This window comes from Neovison vison, chromosome 3 (genome assembly GCF_020171115.1).
Source record: "Neovison vison isolate M4711 chromosome 3, ASM_NN_V1, whole genome shotgun sequence".
In the NCBI taxonomy this organism is placed as follows: Eukaryota; Metazoa; Chordata; class Mammalia; order Carnivora; family Mustelidae; genus Neogale; species Neogale vison.
The window spans coordinates 55958206-55977331 of NC_058093.1; the positions used below are offsets into that span (position 1 = coordinate 55958206).

The 19126-nt window shown below is 34.7% G+C and overlaps 1 protein-coding gene across 1 annotated transcript in view; it reads right to left on the reverse strand.

Moving 5' to 3' along the window:
- Nucleotides 1–19126, reverse strand: part of CCDC148 (coiled-coil domain containing 148) — a 205252-nt gene that overhangs the window by 167372 nt on the left and 18754 nt on the right. Inside the window, exons 2-3 of the mRNA XM_044242110.1 lie at nucleotides 4377–4439; nucleotides 3218–3339 (exon numbers count right to left, since the gene is read on the reverse strand). Of these exons, the coding sequence (XP_044098045.1) occupies nucleotides 3218–3339; nucleotides 4377–4437 (183 nt within the window). The 5' untranslated portion in view covers nucleotides 4438–4439. The remainder of the gene's footprint in view (nucleotides 1–3217; nucleotides 3340–4376; nucleotides 4440–19126) is intronic.

Below are 19126 nucleotides of genomic sequence, written 5' to 3' on the forward strand. Positions count from 1 at the left end.
ATTCAAATAAAAGTAATCGTAAAGATCTCTTTTATATTTAACCTAAATTATATGTGAACAGTTAACATATAATATACCAAAAATTGGTCTCTGTTTCCAGCCCAAATCTACTTTTTGACTTCGGATTCAATCTCAGCCTGTGAAAGACTAGATCACTCTATGTTCACATCAGTATCTTATCTGGCAGTCCACAATTTGTGCATGATCAATAACATAGACACATCTGATCAATATACCAATATGAGTAACAGAAACAAGGCAAGTCTTCTGAATTTACTGCTAATTAACAATAATTATCAAATATAACTAAGTACTCTAGATCCAACTTAATGCAAATACATCCTTAGTGTTAACATTCTATCCTTCAGTTTAAGTATATTTACACTTAATATTGCCAGAATATACTGCTATAGTAATTAACAAGATTGTTAAAGCTGTTAATTTCACGTGCAAGAAAAGAACATATTTAGTTAGGTAAAAAGTAGGAAATGAACTGATATTTAACAAAAATATTGAAAAAAATGTGTTAACTATGTAATATGAGGAAGAAAAATATTCTTCTTGAGCCAAGGCATATTTCATATAAATGTAAATAACAATATAAGAAAGAGTAACAGAGATAACATTATAATAATAATCCCAGTTGGTATAGACTGGTTCGTATATATATTAGCATTCACAACATTAAGCAAAATAAACTTTAAGAATTATACTTAATTTCTAGTTATCTAATTCCATTTAGGCCATGAACCTTTCAAGGAAAAGTCTTATTTAGGAATTGTTCACATTTTGTAAGAGTCAATTAAAAGCAAAATATAAACTTGTTATCTCTGAATTAAAAGAGAAGGAAAGACCAAAAATCACATGAAACAACATTCTCAGTACATCTTTCTTAATCCAGCTATACTAAAAAATGAAAACTATAAAAGGAAAGAAGAAAGTATTAGAAAATGATGAGGTATCCAGGATACGCTTTGTTCTCACTAACTGAAATTCAAAACAACAGATACCATAAAAATGCTCTAGCAGGACAATTCCTTATCATTATGAATCTATGGAGACTAAAAATGGAAGCAAGAAGCTTATCAAAATGATTACTACAGACTGTGGACCACTTTCAGTAGTTGAAGACAAGGGATTTTTGAGATTTGCCAAGCTATAAATCCCAGGTACAGTTATTTCCAGAAAATATGTAACTAAAAAGCTTCTTCCTGAATTATATTCTATGAACAAAAAGGGTATTGATGTTATTTAAAATGTCAGTTGAAAGTAATCATCTGTTTAATCTCACGAATGTGTAACACAGTGACCAGAGAAGCAATCTAACAGCTGACAGGGCTGAGAAATTACTGTCCTTGCACTTAATATCAAAAACTGAAAGCCACATCAATGATTAACATTTTTAAACATGTTTATTCTTTGATACCAAAGAGAAATTCCCCATGGCCAAGCAATGAGTTCTGACATTTAACCATTCTATATTCAGCCAAAAAAAATTTTTGGAACATGATGGATGGACAGAGACAAGCAGATATATAGATAATATTTAAGATGTATGTGTGTATATACATGAATATATATGTACATATTCCAATACTGGAAGGGTGTAGAGGAAGTACCTGTGGTGGTATCTTTATTAGAACACTTTGAAAAAGAACTTTTTAAAAAACATCCAAATTTTTTTTTGTCTGAACACTCCAATCATGGGAATTTATCCTATGAGGGTGAAAGATTCTAAAACATGAAAATGTCTCTGTATGAAGATATTTACCAAAGTACGATTTCTAATATTGTAAAATTGGATACAATCCAAATATCCAAAAATTGAGATGTGATAAGGTATATTATCTTTTTCTATTTGAAGTACTCATCACTCCTGTTTTGGCTTAATTTTTATTGGCCTTGGCATCCCAATTCCAATGTCATTGCCTCAAAAAAGCCTTCCCACTGAACTATGATCAAGTCCTCTTAGTATACACCAGACAGCATGTTTTTATTATTTGAAAACACTCACTTTCCTCCTTCTCTCCTACAAACAGTGCATGCCATGAGGGCAAGGGATGTATTTTGCTCATTATTGTATTACTGAGCCACATAATAAATATTTATTTATGAGAGCAATTAAATATTCTATAATAAATATTAAAAAGATTATGTGGCAAAGTGTTAGGGGGAAAGTATACAGGATTGCATGTCTATGTTTATCATTGGGAGAAAATAAAATATCTATGTATATGCTTACGTCTATATATGCGTGAATATATGTGATGTATATACAATGGGTCAGAATAGAAGTCAGAAATATGAAGATAGTTTTATTAGGATGATGGTTATATAAGTGATTTTCCCATAAAATTTCTTTCAATATCCTGAGAACATCAAATTCTTTCAAAGTTACATCTGAACTGAAAAAATAAGGCCCTTTCTAAGAAGTTTGCTTAGTTTGAGGGGATATATCTCATGGGTAGATAGTCATTTCTTTAAAATAGGTACAAAATGTGCTTTGGAATCATAATGTTTGCCATTTTAAAAAGACATTAACCAGAAAAAGCCATGTAAAACTAATGTAATACAAAAAATACTAAATGCAAATGAAAACTTTTAATTACTTAATATGTCACTTTGCCAAATCAGATTTTTAATGCAACAAAGCAATGTTGCTTGTAATGTACTTTATTATTTGCACAAGAGAGAAACATACTGTAATAGTAATCCTAAACCACACTTGGACCTAAAATACTGTACAATCATTTGTACAAAAAGCTTTTGAAAAATCTAGTCCAGGTTCATCTTTTCTGAGATGAGGGCAAAAAAGGGAATTGTAGAAAAGAGAGGCACTTGAGGGCATATTTGTATCATGCTGCAAAAGGAGCCTTAAATCAGATGGTAATCCATGGCTGGCACTTATTTGCAGTTCTTATTTTTCAGAGCAAGTTATAAATTGTCAAAAGCTAATAAAATAGCTAGCTTTCTAAAAGTAAAGACCTCAGGGATGTTATGAACATTAACTGAGGAATGCATGTAAACTATATAGCAAAGAGTCTGAGAGCATTCAATAAACGTCAGCGGCTCTTCACTATTATTAATAGTTGGAAGATTCTAAAACTATTTAGAATGTCATTAATTTTCACATTTACATTATAAATATCATTTTACTTCCAGGAAACTCAATTTTCCAAAACTAGAAAACACACATACACACATACATACTTCTAACCTTTAGCTCTGTAGAGGCAGAAGCTAATTTTTTTGCTTCTGTTAATGCATGCAACTGTTGATAGTCTACTGGTTTATACTTGATGTTTCTCATTCCATTTTTCATATGGAATACCAGATTATCTGTTTTTCATTAAAACAGAAAATGACAAAAAAAATAATACCACATTATTGGAAGTCTCATAATCGGAAGTTAGCGGCAATAGCTATTTAGTTATTTTATTTTTTTAGTTATTTATTTTAGTTTTTATTTTTATTTATTTATTATATTTAGCACAAAATAGTTATGTTGTTGTATTATTTTTAAATATTTTTAAGCAAAAACAAGAAATAATATTATAACATTCATAGTATAGTTGAACCTCTATCTTTAGAAACTTTAAAAATAATTACCACTATATACTTTGCATAAAATTACTTCTAAAAGAACATAAAGGGAATACTTCCACTTAAGTAAGTTTATTGAGAATTTTAGAAAATTGTCAAAGTGTAACAAGTCTTTTTATTTTAAAAAGGTTTAGGCATCAGCTGTGAATATTTAAGTATCATCTTATTATAAATAAAATTAAGTAGATTTTTAAAGTCATAGCTGCATTTCTAATAGAAAAAATTGAAGTAATTTCAAGTAAATTTGAAAAAAGGTTGAAACTTAAAGCCAAAAATTTTAATGGGCCAAATAAGAATAAAATGATGTAAAATGGTCAGGTAGGCATTCTCCATCCAAATACATAAAATATCCTAGTTTAGTATGATGTTCGTTTTTCTGATAAAGTAAAACGTAAGCAGAAGGTACTCAAAGGCCACGTAGCATAAAGTATAATAATCTGAGTAATTTGAGGGCAAAAAATGCATTTTTGCCCCAATTATACAAATAATCTGTACCATACAAAGTAATATTAAGTATATCATGAGTCACATGACTTTTAAGTAGACTCCAAATGATTTAAGGACAAACACAGTTAAGGAAATTATTGTTATCTTGACCACTGTTGAAAATTAAAGTATACATTGTAGAGTATGCATTGTAAGAGAACTGGAGAAACCTTCAGTATGACCAAACAATGAGCTTTCCATTAAAATTTTGAAAATCAACATTCCAACTTCACATCATCCATAATCCACTATAAATCATAGAACAGATCTGGAAGTAGAAAAAATACCTGAGCTATCATTTTTCTGAATTGTCATGAATGGTTGATCTCTTTTATTGAAGTCCTCCATATCTGTGGAAGAAACAAGAGACAGCTAAGATTTCACAATGTTATCTCCCAAGTGTTTTTAAAGATGCATTAATTGTAGTTTTCTTTCTTTCTTTCTTTCTTTCTTTCTTTCTTTCTTTCTTTCTTTCTTTCTTTCTTTTCTTAAAAACAAGACCCATGGCTGGATGCCATAACTCTTTGTATTTACTAAAATTTTCTTCTCCAAGTTCCAGAGTTTTCTTCCTTCCATTAGTTTTTTCCCTCCATGCCTTTCCTGCTCTTGGTGTCTCCTTCCAACCTCAGATGTTTTAATCCCCCTCTCTTAGATTGTCTTAGTGACTCATAAATATTTTGTGATAAAAATTGTGTAAACTTTATCCTGAGTCCCTAGGAGGAAAAAACTACATAAATTAAAAAATAAAGCAGCAGGGGGCACCTGGGTACTCAGTTGGTTAAGTGACTGCCCTCAGCTCGGGTCATGATCCCAGCATCCCAACGATCCCAGCCTGTGTCTCCCTCTCCCTCTGCTGCTCTGCCTGCTTATGGTCTCTCACTCTTTCTGTCAAATAAATAAATAAAATCTTTAAATATAAAAGAAAGCAGCAGGCCAAGTGACTCACTACTACCATTAAGCCAATCAGCCTTTGTGGCTGATGCTCAGATGTGCCATCCACTTCTAGAAAACATTCGATGCCCAGCTGTCCCTTCTTTCTGAGAGTTGGACTCAGTTTCAGAGAGTAACCTCGTCCAAAGATATACAAATGCTGGGGCATCCTACACCCAAAGACTGAGCAAGGCAGGATTCTAAAGTCTGACCAGTCTGGATCCAATGTGAGTCATCCCGATGAGCAATATTTCATCCAGAGCTCCCTGCAGGGTTTTTGCTGGACCTGCAGTGAAACTGACTTTTTCATCTGCCCAATCCTGCTTCCTCCTTCTTCCTTTCAGATATGGATCTCTAATGAATATTTAGCACGCAAGCTCTGCCTCAGCATCTCCTTCCTGAGATCTCAACCTGCGGTAGCACCAAACTAAACTGGCATCATTTTAGGGCACCTCCAGGGCAACAGACTAGTCAAATGGTGTAACAGTACCATCTTTCATAAATTTTTATTCCATATCCACTAGGTTCAACTACTCATGTCTGATGGCTTTTGAGGTAACCTAAGTCTTCTTAAATGAAAGAGAAAGTAGCACAAGTACATGATATTTTGGAAACTTCCAAGTTACTAAGAATCATGGTGATTGCCCACCAGCTTTCAGAATACAGCGATAAACTCCAGTGCGTATGTCAGGGAATTCTTGTTTTAAGTCTTCGATAACACTGACATTCCTCCCTATAGTCTGGTTTCTACTCACATCTACATCCTATCCATAGGGATTCTTCTTTTGGGGGGAAAGATTTTCACCTGTCAGTCTGCACTGCCTTAAGCCACTGTCACCTCCTGACTGATGACAGCAGCAGTTCTACTTTGTACCCTTAGAGACCATTCTTCACAGGGTAGCCTAAGCAACTTTAACAACTCTTTAACAACTCTAGTCTGACCTTGCTGAATCCTTTCAACAGCTTCCATTATCCTTTATAATAGTGCCCTAAATGGCCCATAGAGCCCTGCATAACCTTGCCCATGTTCATCTCTCCATTCTGATCTCATTCACACATTCCGACCACACTCTCTTTCTGCTTCTCAAATATACCAAGTTCATTTTGCCTTAAGGCCTTCCCACACGCTGTCCTCTCTACCTTAAAGATATTTCCTTCCTCTTTTTTTTTTTTTAAATTTATTTGACAGAGAAATAGAGAGCACACGTACAGCAGCAGGCAGAGGCTGAGGGAGAAGCATTCCCTGCTTAGCAGGGAGCCTGATGCAGGGCTCGATCCCCAGACCTTGGAATCATGATCTGAGCAGAAGGCAGCTGCTTAACCAGCTGACCACCCAGGCACCCCTATTTCCTTCCTCTTTTTACCTGGCTGGTTCCTACTCAGCTTTCAGCTAAACCTCAGAGACTTAACCAGACTTCTCCACCTAAATAAGGGAGAACGCTTTTTTTTTTCTCTCTCATCCTATTCTTTCTTTTCCATGATAATTTGTATTAGTCTTCACAACCTCATGTTTACTGATTCAATGTCTTCTTCCTCCATAGACTTGTGGCCTATGTGCATCTTCTGATTGCATCCCCAGTGCCCAGCATAGGTAGTAAATGCTCAATAAATACTATTTGAGAAAATGAGTAAAAAGGGTAGCTGGTGGTAGCTCAATGTCTTTTAGCCCCCGGAAGAGCTGCAATACCAATTCCTTAGTCCATACTATAGCCTCCCTCTCCAACAATAAGTTTTCACTTTTCAAAAGGCTGCCTTAATAGTATAGCCTGCAGGCAAAAATGGCACATTTACATGCCTTCAGAGGCCATCAAGTCAATGAGAGAGTGACAAGGTACACAACAACAGGGAGAGCAGAAAAAAAAGAACACGAAAGAGCATTCCGTGCCCAAAGATAATCAAATACGTTTTTTTCTTTTAATTAACAAAGGTATGCCACAAATAAAGCCAGTATCCAAAACAAATGGATGCTGCATTTAGCAAGCAGTCTGTGAACTCTAGCTGACTGAATCTCACCTTTTGTTTTCTCCGTCTCCCACCAGGAACTTGACATGAGCTTGCTATCTCCATCTTGGAGAGATCTCACCAGTTTTCTAATTGATTACCTTTAGGTTTTTCCTCAGTGGGGAGCCCAGCCCCTCAGATTTAGGACTCATTTTGGGGGGATTTAGATTGCATGACTGAGGCCCTGAAACAAAGTGGGGTTTTGCAGACTCCCTTTAGGTTACCGTGGTTGAACATTGCTTAGATTTTCAGGTTTCCAGAGGAAAGTCATGAAGTCCACAGAACATTTCTTACCATTTCTGCATGGTGCAAATATTAATTATGACTGTAAGACACTCAAAGTAGAATACATTCTGAAAATCAAAATTGCAAACAAAAACTACTCTGTCTTCATGAACCTGAAATCTAGTTTGGTTGCAACTATACAGAAGACCTTGCAAGCAAAAACACTTCTTGACCTACATTTTCTAATATCTATATATAAAGCATAAATAGTTACCACTTACATTCCAGGGATATTGAGGATCTCTGAACTAAATAATTGTTAAACTGAAATAATATAAGAATGACATTCGTAGTGTTTCTTATATCAGAGAATTAAATAGACATATTTAGAATCTGAAAAGTTCACATATAATTCACTTAGTCTAACTTCTCATTTTAGCGTATGAGATGATTGCAGCCCAGAAAAATGACCAAGATCACAGAGAACTTCAAGTCCAAAATCTCATTTTCATAATACAAAAATCTCTGAAAATGAAGGTGTATATCATAATCAAGATGGTGTCCAAATCCAATCTGAGCTGAAATCACTTGGTGGCAAACTTGACCCAAACCAAAGTTAATCTTATTTAATGTAAACATTCATAGGTTTGTCCAAAAGTGTTAATGTGCTTTATTATAGGGCGCTGCCTAGATACCATCAGTTTTAAGTAATATAGGGCATATGCCCTATATTACATTTGCTCTATAGTACATTTTAAAAATCTGAAAAATCAAAACTACATCTGGCACCACAGACTTCAGATAAGAGAGTATGAAACTGTACTAAAACAAACAGTCCTTGGGACGCCTGGGTGGCTCAGTTGGTTAAGCAGCTGCCTTCGGCTCAGGTCATGATCCCAGCGTCCTAGGATCGAGTCCCACATCGGGCTCCTTGCTCGGCAGGGAGCCTGCTTCTCCCTCTGCCTCTGCCTGCCATTCTGTCTGCCTGTGCTCGCTCTCTCCCCCCCGCCCCTCTGATAAATAAATAAAATCTTTAAAAAAAAAAAACAAAAAACAGTCCTTGATTCCCAAACAAGCATATGTCATCTAGGCCATTTCAATTTTATGCTTACCAGTGAAATTCTAAGTGGCTACTTCAGCCTGCAGTTAAAATGCTTTTGACTGAGTAACAGCTACTTGAACAGAATTTTCCATGTTAAACAATTTTAAAGCACTTAGTTTTAGAAATTAATTCCAAGTTCACATTATGTGACATTTTAGAAATTGCTTATGAGTATTATCAAAATGTTAAACCTTTCAGATTTACTCAATTACTGAAAATATTTTAAAATAATATCTTTTTATGAGAAGTTTCTTACAGTATAGCAAGAAGGTTATAATATATAATGTAACGATAGCTTCACAGTAGCTAGAGGATTGAATAAAGATTTTAATATAAAGTTAATTTTTACAGATTTGATAGAGAATCTAAACTTAAAAAGTTACATGACCTCAACTGGTCTCTATGGGGTAGGTGAGCAAGAAGGACTTCTCTAGAGATGAGAAAAAAATAGCAAAGAGATCATTTATATAACAAGGCAATCTTTTTACAGTATTAAAATCTGTATTCTTCTCTTTCCTAAGAAAATTTCTTTTAATACTCCAAGGAAGAAAATCTCAGTTGTACTTAGGCTTAAAATTGTACAATGCATGGATAGTCTGTTAACTCTAAACTGCCTAACTGTATAGATATGTAGATTAGCCAATCATCCCATGAAGGTAAGTTTTCAAAAGTGGTAGGGATTCTGCCAGGCCAAATAGTGTGAGAACAATGCAAATATGAAATAAAATACCTTGGATGTAGCATCATATTATAGCCTTTTTTCATATGAAAGATCTCATTTCAAATGTGAGTTCAAATACTATGGCCAAAGTCTGGTTTAAGCAATAGTTTTCTAACATGCAAAATTCTCTTTTAAATTATAAGCAGAACAGTGCATATTACTTCCATTATGAAACATTATACATTGTAGTCAGCATAAGATAAAAATATTGTCCTGGAAAATGAATGGAAGCAAAAGTGAAACTATTAAAGTTAACAAAAATAGTTAAAGTGTTCAGTTACATAATAAATAATAATTTCAAACATAATGCAGAAGGCTCTCAGTCAAAGGAACAACTACAACAGAACAAAAAAACCCAAAATACCTAGGAATAAACTATACAAGAATTGTACAGGACTCAGACCCTAAAAAACCACAAAAGTTTATTAAAGGAAACAAAACTTAATTCTGATTTTGTGGGTCAAATACTTAATAGTGGCAATTTGGGGATAGTAGGTTTATAGTTGATTTTGATTTCTTTTTTTTGTTTGAGCAGAATTTCAAAAATATTTACAGGAAGAAAAAAATACACTTTAAAACATACTAAGCCAAGACAATACTTATTTCACTATAAATTAGGGGAAAAAATACCACAGTTTCCATATTTTACCAGTCAGAAAAGAAACTGGATTTCATGACACCAAGAAATCTTTAAGATGTGAACTTGTATATACAATATAGTTTTCCACACTGAAATATTGAACTGAAATATTTTTTACTAGTCCTCTTCTATTAAAAAAACAGGGTACGTAAATACATTGGTAGCATTTTTTAGAACCTGAAAATGTTAGCATTAAAATATTCACAAGGTCACTTTTTAATGTTGTATGAGGAAAAAATATATTAAACGATCCTTTCAATTATAAAAGTACTGGTTAAATAATATGAAACTGTACAGAAAAATATATGGTAAAAATTAAAGTTTCCAGCCCTATTTAGCCATAATACTCCAGATGTATTTAGTCCTGGCAGTCATTTTCAATGTTTTATTGTATATTCTTTCAAAGATTTTCTGTGCACATAAACAGACACATGCATATCGAATTTTTAAAGATTTTTTAAAATTTATTTATTTGAGAGAGAGACAGTGAGAGAGAGCATGTGTGAGGAGAAGGTCAGAGAGTGAAGCAGACTCCCCATGGAGCTGGGAGCCTGATGTGGGACTCGATCCCAGGACTCCGGGATCATGACCTGAGCCGAAGGCAGTCGTCCAACCAACTGAGCCACCCAGGCATCCCGCATATCGAATTTTTACACAAATGCAATCATGATACATGTACAATTCTACAAGTTGCTTCTCATTTAATAATTCATCTTTCCACATCACTCTATTTGTGTGTCTATGCATATATGGTTATATCTTTAATGGCTGCTAAATAACAAATTCACAAAATCACCATTTATTAACCAGTACAAGAATCCAAGAATGAAATTCTTCAAAAAATATTTTACCCTTTTATGCAAAATAAAATCCATAAGTAGACAAAGGTAATTCTATAAAACCTCTGCCCTTTTCATAATTCATATAAATTCACTTATGAAGCAAATTCTACATATAGTCACTCTTTATGAATATCCCTTTTTTATGTCTAGAATAGCTCAAAGAGGAGACTCTAAATCAACCTCACTAATGAAAGTGATTAAAATAAAAATCTATTTATCCCATACACTTTTCCAATAAAAGCCTGGAGAGCAAAATCAAGTAGAAAGAACAGAATTAATTGAGGCAAGAAACTTAGAAGTTTCTGACAGATTTCAGAGTTCCAGAGAGTAGAAATAACTTCTGTAGAACCTCCCATGCCTTTATTCCTCCTACATCCTCAAAGCTGTTTTAATCATTTCAAAAAATACAAGAGAAATTGCATGTGTACCTAGTTTAAAGTAGTATATAGTGAAAACAAAGGGTGGGGGAAGGAGGGAAATTGAATTTATCTATTCCCTCTTCTCCCTGAGAAATTCACGTTGATTGCCTCAGAAATTCCAACCAGAAGACATGACTGGCAGTTTTAAGCTCCAGCAAAACAACTTGGGGAGATTAAATAATTATTTATGGTGAAATATTACTTTGTCCTAAATTTTCTCCCTAAATGTGCAACCCATAAAGGAGAGTATTCAAAGTGATCCTCTGTTGTGAGAACACTCATCACTTGTCCTTCTTCACTTGCCATTTTGGACATGCTTAAACTGGAGACTTTGTCAACCTTCTGATACAATCTGGGAATCCAGTTCCTCATCCTATATAGCTGGACTTGAAGTTAGAGGCTTATCTGCTTCCCCCGCTCATTTTACTTCTAACCTCTCATCAGTAGAGGAGCATCATGTAAATCACCCCTTCCAAATCTTTTATGTAGATTTTTGCAGTAGCAATAGGAAATTGACAGTGCTCTTTTATACCTCCTTACTTTTGCATATGCTGTTACCTGTGCTTGGAATGCCCTTCTCAATCACTGCCTCTCTGACCAATGACTACATACTTTGTCTCGTTTTAAGCATCCTACTGAAGCTTCTCTTAATCCAGATATAGATTATTTATCTTCTCTCTTGTGCTACTATTATATTTTTGTGTATTCCTGCTGATGCCATTATTCATTTATTCAGTGTTTATTGAACATCTATCATAGACTAGTCTAAGGGATATAGATTTATTCAGGCTCTACAGAGAGACCTGCCTTGGGCATCTCATCTAAAGTAGCCCCCTTCACCTTCAATCACTCTTTATCCCCTTAATCTAATTATTTCCCTTCATAGCTCTTCTCACTAAGTGGCATTATACTATATATTCATTCATTTGTTGATCTGCTTATTGTTCACTTCTACAACCAAGGATGTATACTCTATAAAATCAGGGCCTTTAGCTGATTATCTCTATTTCTCCAGAATGCCTAAAATAGTGCATATCATATACTAGACACTCAACAGATATTTGCTTAAAAAAGCCTCAAGTGATTGCATTACAGATCATGGTCCTCTTCCTAGGGCATGGTAATATAAGAGACAAACACATAGTTTCCCTTCCTCTTTTTCAATGTTTAAAATCTAGGCTCACTTGTATGAGATTAAAAGTTTTATAAAAACAAATTCCAAATCAAAATGGTCAGTGTACTAAGGCATATGTCAAGAAGTAAGAAAGGAAAAATACCCCTACTTTATCTTGGTGAGTTTCAGCTCTGACTATAATTCATGTTAATGACAGTTGAAGGTACCCCTTGAGCAGCTATTTAGCTGCTAATCACCGCACGTAACACATCTGTGTCATCTTACCCTCAAACTCTCTTCAAGAGTTTGAGGATAAGAAGATCATTCTTTGCATAGTACACACAGATTATCTGGTTTTATCTTCAACATGTATTGTTCAATGAAAAAAGCAAGTTGCACCAACATACATACCATGTGATACCATTACATAAACATACAAAGACACCAAAAAATGTTAGGTATATTACACACACACTGTCCCACACATGCATTCTACAAAGGGTTACACATGTAGGGAGAAAAGTCTAAAGGATATATAAATAGACCAAACTAGAGAGGATACTGAAACTGGAGGTTAGTTTCAAAGGGTACTCTATCTGTAATGAAATCTTTGCCTTTTTACAAAGAGAATGTATATGTGTGTGTGTATATATATATTTATATTTATCTATATTTATATACTTAAGAGTAATAAACATTACCCCCAAAGATCTTATTTCTAAGTAATTATATTATCTATTGTATAGTTAATACAATTACATTTGAGTTTATAAGTGATTATCCAGTGGGTTCTATCAGTGGAGCCCCAGGGCCTAACAACCCAATTGCACCCATTTCAGAACCTGTTAAACGTGGTCTTCTTCCAAAGGAACTTGACCCTCCCAGGACTGACAACCCATAAAGCCCAGCCTGAAATATCCAGTTAACTTTAGCTTTAATTTTGAATATAATTAAACTTGGGGGTGCGGAGTCGGGGAAGAAAGTGAACATGTGCTAGCAGCGGGCAGGGAGGGACAGAGGGAGAGGGAGAGAGAGAATCTTAAGCAGGCTCCATGTCCAGTGCAGAGCCTGAGGCCAGGCTCCATCTCACAGCCCTTACCGAGATCATGACCTGAGCTGAAACCAAGAGTTGGATGCCTAACTGATTGAGCTACCCAGGTGCCCCTAATCAAATAATTTTTATACAAATTTGTTGTGCCTTATACTAGAAATTTCTTCTGACATCTTCTTTAACAAAATGATTCAAAACACAGTATTTTTAAATTTTACTTAATGGTCACAAAAGCACTGCTCATTCTTTTGATTGCAAGTTTGTTCATTAAAAGAGAACTATTAATATCAAGGCCACAACAAGGTTATAGAGTTTAACAATTAAATGGAATTTTCCACTATTCCACTATTATTGCTAAGAAAATTATACCATTCTTCCTTTTTTTCCTTCCGAGCATAACCCAGTTTTATTCAGGATTAAAAGACTGGCTGTCTTCGCTATCCCTTAGATTCTAAGTGACCACGTGACACAGTTCCAGTCAATAAGATATAAGCAGAGGTCTGCTGGGAACTGGGGTATGGGACTTGCTTCTTCATATGAGTACTATCCCTTCCCTGTCCTCTTCGTTCTTCTTGCCTGGAAATGTGAACATGAAACTGGATATGGAGAAGACATCTGTGACTATGTAGTGAATATTAGGATAAAAGATATATACTAAGTATCCCAGAGAAGAAAGCCAAAGGGAGCCTGGGACACTGATGATATCAAGAATCTGCTACACCAGCTATAGACTACTTCTCTCTAGACTTGTTATGAAAGAAATAAATCTCAAGCTTCTGCAAGCAGGTTCTGTAAGTTTCAGTCTAACAAAACTCCCAGCTGACACAGAATGGGAAAATCTGAAGCATCCAAGAAGTATTGATGCCCTTCCATATACAGCATTATAAAAATTCTTCTAGAAAAGCACCCATCAATACAGCATAGGATAAAATACTAGAAAATATTACGTGGTTGCTTTTCAACAGTAGTTTGAGAAAATCACAGCTAGAAAAATTTCCTATTTGAAAACTCCAATAGAGTTTCATTTGCAGTTCAACATCACTGAAAGAGAGTAGGTAAAGAGCGTAGGTGGTTCTGGAAGGGAAAAGAAGAAAAATCTTGAGAAACTTAGTTTCACTATCAAAAAAATAACACAGAAGAATGTATCTGTGGGTTTTTAGTACTCCAGAAAAAATAATTTTCCACAAAGGATTAACTATTTGAAGAGGAATTTTCTCTTAAAATGCTACACATTTTTAAAAATTTTTAAATAAAAGATGGCACCCTAGCACTCTTTAATAATAAGGACTATAAGAATCCATTAAATGATAGTGCTTGGAACACAGTAGCACTAACACATTTTGAATGCATGAAGAAATTATAATGGGTAGGAAATATTAACTCATTTTTGTATAAGGGAAAGATCTCTAAGGTGAAGGCATGAAGAAATGAAAGGAGAAGGTTAAAGAAATTAAGATAGTTTAAAGGAGGGAAAGAAAGTATGAAGAAAAAGAAAATTAAAAAGAACAAGGGAAGAAAAAAATTGTGTTCATTTCTTGTTTCTACTTTCTAGGTCCCTTAAGTTTGGTCAAAGAAGAAGGCATCCTCCTCCCTCTAAAGGCAAACTCACAGTTTAGATCAGCTTCACTGAAGTGGTTAGAAGTCTTATTACAGAGGATGTAGAGCAGGTAATTTTCAAACACAAAGGAGGGCCCTAACTAAGGCAGGTGTGGTGGGATTCCCACTGGCAGCAGGCAACTAACTCAGGATGAGCAGCTCCACTCTGAAGAAGAGAAAGGGAAGATCTATTTGGTGTGACCAGATGGGATGAATGCAGAAGATATAATGAGAGATGTCAGTCTTTTCCTGTTTCAATTTTTGTTTCAACATAATTCTTCACACAGAAAAGGAGAAAGGAACCTTCCACTCTCCTCTATTTCATGTTCTCCTTCCACAGGGATCCATATTATCTGAATAAAGTTGGAAGTCCTTGGATGGAAAAATCTCAGTAATATCTTATGAAAGCTGGGGGAGACAGAAGAAAAATAGATTTCTCTCCTTTAACAAAAAGAGTGAAAGGGGCGCCTGGGTGGTTCAGGTCATGATCCCAGGGTCCTGGGATGCAGCCCCACATCTGGCTCCCTGCTCAGCGGAAAGCCTACTTTTCCTTCTCCCACTCCCTCTGCTTGTGCCCCCTCTCTCGCTGTCTCTCTCTATATACCAAATAAATAAATAAAATCTTAAAAAAAAAGAAGTGTGAAAGAAGAGTTCTTTCTGCCTGGGGTGGTGCAAGAGGAGAGTAGGAGGAGGGTAATGAGAGGACCAAATGTCATGTAGCCCAAGGACAAACAGTAAGAATTTGGCTGCACAAGATTTTCCACTTGGCTTTAAAAACACCATCAAAGTAATTTGGTCCAAAATATAACGGTCTATAATACACAAAATGATCATTGACATATGACTACTACTTGTCAGTGGTAATTGAAGACACCAGATGCATGAGATATCCATGCAATGGGAGATTTTTAAAAACTGCTCCTGTAGAAAACATTGCCAACAACATGGGGTTTGTTTAAAATTTAATTGATATGAAAACACCCATTCTCAAAACTAAGATACACCTGAACTCTGGAGGACTGTTGGCTTTAGAATGAGACTACAGAGGAGTGAATTCCAACTCACCAATTTTAAATTATGGAACTCTCAGCAAATTACTTAAATGATAGAAAAGACTGAATACTGTAAACATGTCAATTCTTTCAAATTAATTTATATACTTCAACTGAAATCCTAGAAGATTTTTTGGCAAAAATTGGCAAGCTGATTTAAAATGTTTATAGAAATGCAAAGGACAAAGGACAGCCAAGGAAATCTTGAAGAAGAGAACAAAGCTGGAGGGTTTATAGTACCATATATCAAGATCCATTATGAAACTGTAGTAATTAAGACAATGTGTTATTGGCACAGGGGTGTAAAAATAGGCCAATGAACAGTACAGAGAAGCAAGAAATAGATCCATATATATATATATTCACCTGATTTATGACAGAGGTGAGTCACACGGCAGTGTGCAAAGAACAGCCTTCAATAAATGGTCCTGGGATAGCTGGATGTCATATGGAAAAAATGAATCTTGACGCCCTATTTCCCAACATTCACAAAAATCAATTCCAGATGTATTAGAGATCCAAATGTGAAAGATAAAAAAAAATGAAGCTTTTAGAAGATTACATAGGAAAACATATTCATGACCTTGGAGTTGGCAAAGATTTCTCAAACAGTTCACCAAAAAAAAGCGCTAATCATAAATGGAAAATGTAATAAGTTGGGGAATCCTAAAATTAAGAACTTCTATTCATCCAAATACACCATTAAGGTAGTAAAAAGGCAACTTTTCCCCCACTATAAATAGTGGGAAAATATATTTGCAATAATATATTCAACAAAAGGCTTGTATCCAGAATATAGATATACTTAATGTAATATATTTAAATACTTACAAATTAATAAGGAAAGGTCAGAGAGCCCAATAGAAAATGAGGCAGAACACCTGAATAAACATTCCACAAAAAAGGAAACCAAATGGTCAGTGAACATATTAAAAGGCTTCAACTTTATTCATTAGGAAATCCAATTTATTTTTAAAGGATTTTATTTATTTGAGAGAGAAAGTGTGTGTGCCCGAGTAGGGGAGGAGCAGAAGGAGAGGGACAAGTAGACTCAGTGCTGAGTGTGAAACCATCACAGGGCTCAATCCCACATCCCCGAGATCATGACCTGAGCAAAAATCAAGTCAGACACTTAACCAACTGAGTCACCCAGGCACCCCAGGCAAATCAATTTAAAACCAAAATTCAGTACATCTAAAAACATACTAGAGTGGCTAAAATGACAAAGAAAATATCAAATGTTGCAAAGAAGGTGGAGCAACCAGAACATTCAAACATTGCTGGTGGGAGTATAAGTTGGTACAACTGCTTTAGAAAATTCACTGCCAGTTCAGCTACTATGGCCCAGTGAATCTACTCTCACATGTACCCAACAGAAATGTGTACATACATTCATCAGAAGGTATGTATAAGAATGTTAATAGAAGCACTATTCCTAGTAACCCCAAATCATAAACTACTCAAACTCTATCAGTAGTTGAATCAATAAACTGTGGTATATTCATAAATTTACTATTTGACTTTAGTCATTAGGAACAAGGCTATGACAAGAAGTGTGTAGTCAAATATTCATCAGTAATAGTGCCTTCTTGGGTCAAGAAGACAACTTGCCCCAAGAAGACAAGACAATAACTTCTGGCTTTGTCCAAGGGGAAGTATTCATAAGAAAAAGGATACATTAATATCAGGCATTATTCTTCTTTAATATTTGCCTAATTTTCTTGTTCAAGATATCTATTTCTTTATAATTGCTAGCTGATGTTAATTTGCCATGGTGACAGAGATGACAAACTCGATGAGAGGCACTCAATTATGATAAAATCAATTCTGAACATTTTAAGCAATAACATAATGTATTTCACGTGCAAAAAATGTCACCAGAAAAATTATTATTGTGGGAGCACCTGGGTAGCTCAGTTGGGTGAGCATCTGACTCTTGGTTTCAGCTCAGTCATAATCTTGAGGTCATGGGATCGACCCAAGTAGGGCTCTATGCTCAGTGCAGAATCTACCTCAGATTCTCTCTCCCTCTTCCTCCCACTCTGTCTCATTCTCTCTCTCAAATAAATAAAATATTTTTAAAAATTAATATTGTAGAAGATAATTTAATGAGATATAGATTACATATAAATACAAAAATCTTAAAGCAAGATACAAAATAGGAAGAATTTAAATTTTATAAAAAGTGTGTAGGAATATGTGCCTACATGAATATTTAATAAATGATTGAGAACTGTACACCACCGTATAACAAAAAGTATGAATAGATTTTTAATTTCTTTTTGTTCTGTATTTACAAATTTGCAAGTGACTGAAGAAAAAATATTTTTAAAAAAATTTAATAATTTATTAAAAATTTCAAACAATCACAGACTTACAGAAAACTTGCAAGAACAGCATAAATTTATGTTTCTGAAGGAAGACTCCATTTCAGAGGAAGTTGCTGCCCTAATTCCCCATCACTCCTAAAGGCATATAAGAATGTCTTTCCTATTAACAAGGACAATCTCTTGCATAACTGCAAGATGATTATTAATAAGAAATTAACATTGATAAACACTACTATCAACTAATCCTCAGACCCCACTCAAGTTTTGCCCATTGTTCCAATGATGTTCTTTATAGTAAATAATGTTCTTTATACTAAACAACTTCAGTTCAGAATTAAGCATTACATGTAATTATCGTGTCTCTTCAGTCTGAAATCGCTATTCAGTCTTCTTTGACTTTTATGATCTTCATAATTTTGAAGATCATAGAACAGTTATTTTGTAAAATGATCCTCAGTTTGGGTTTCTCTGATGTTTCTTCACAGACTCAGGTTATACGTCTTTGACAGGAATGTCACAGAAGTGATTTGTGTGCTTCTCATTGCATACTATCACCTGATTTCCATTTGTCCATTACTGATGATGTTCATTTTGAACACTTAATCAAGGTAGCATCTGCCACTTTTTCCCACTTCTAATTAATAAATATTAAAAAGTAAGTCTTTGAAATGCTGTATCCCAAATTAAACATTTAATTTGTATATTTCTTTGCCTATATCTCTATAGATTGATTTTATTCAGTGGGCTATCATCTTTACTATAATTATGTTTTCTTAAGATTTAATTTTTAAGGGGTGTCCAGGTGGCTTCGGTGATTAAGCATCTGCCTTTGGCTAGGTCATGGTCCCAGGGTCTTGAGATCAAGCCCCACATCCAATTCCCTGCTCACTAGGGAGCCTGCTTCTCCCTCTCCCTCTGTCCTTCCCTACCCCTGCCAGCTCCTGCTCTCTCTCTTACATAAATAAATATAATCCTTAAAAAAAGATTTTATTTTTAAGTAATCTCTACACCCAA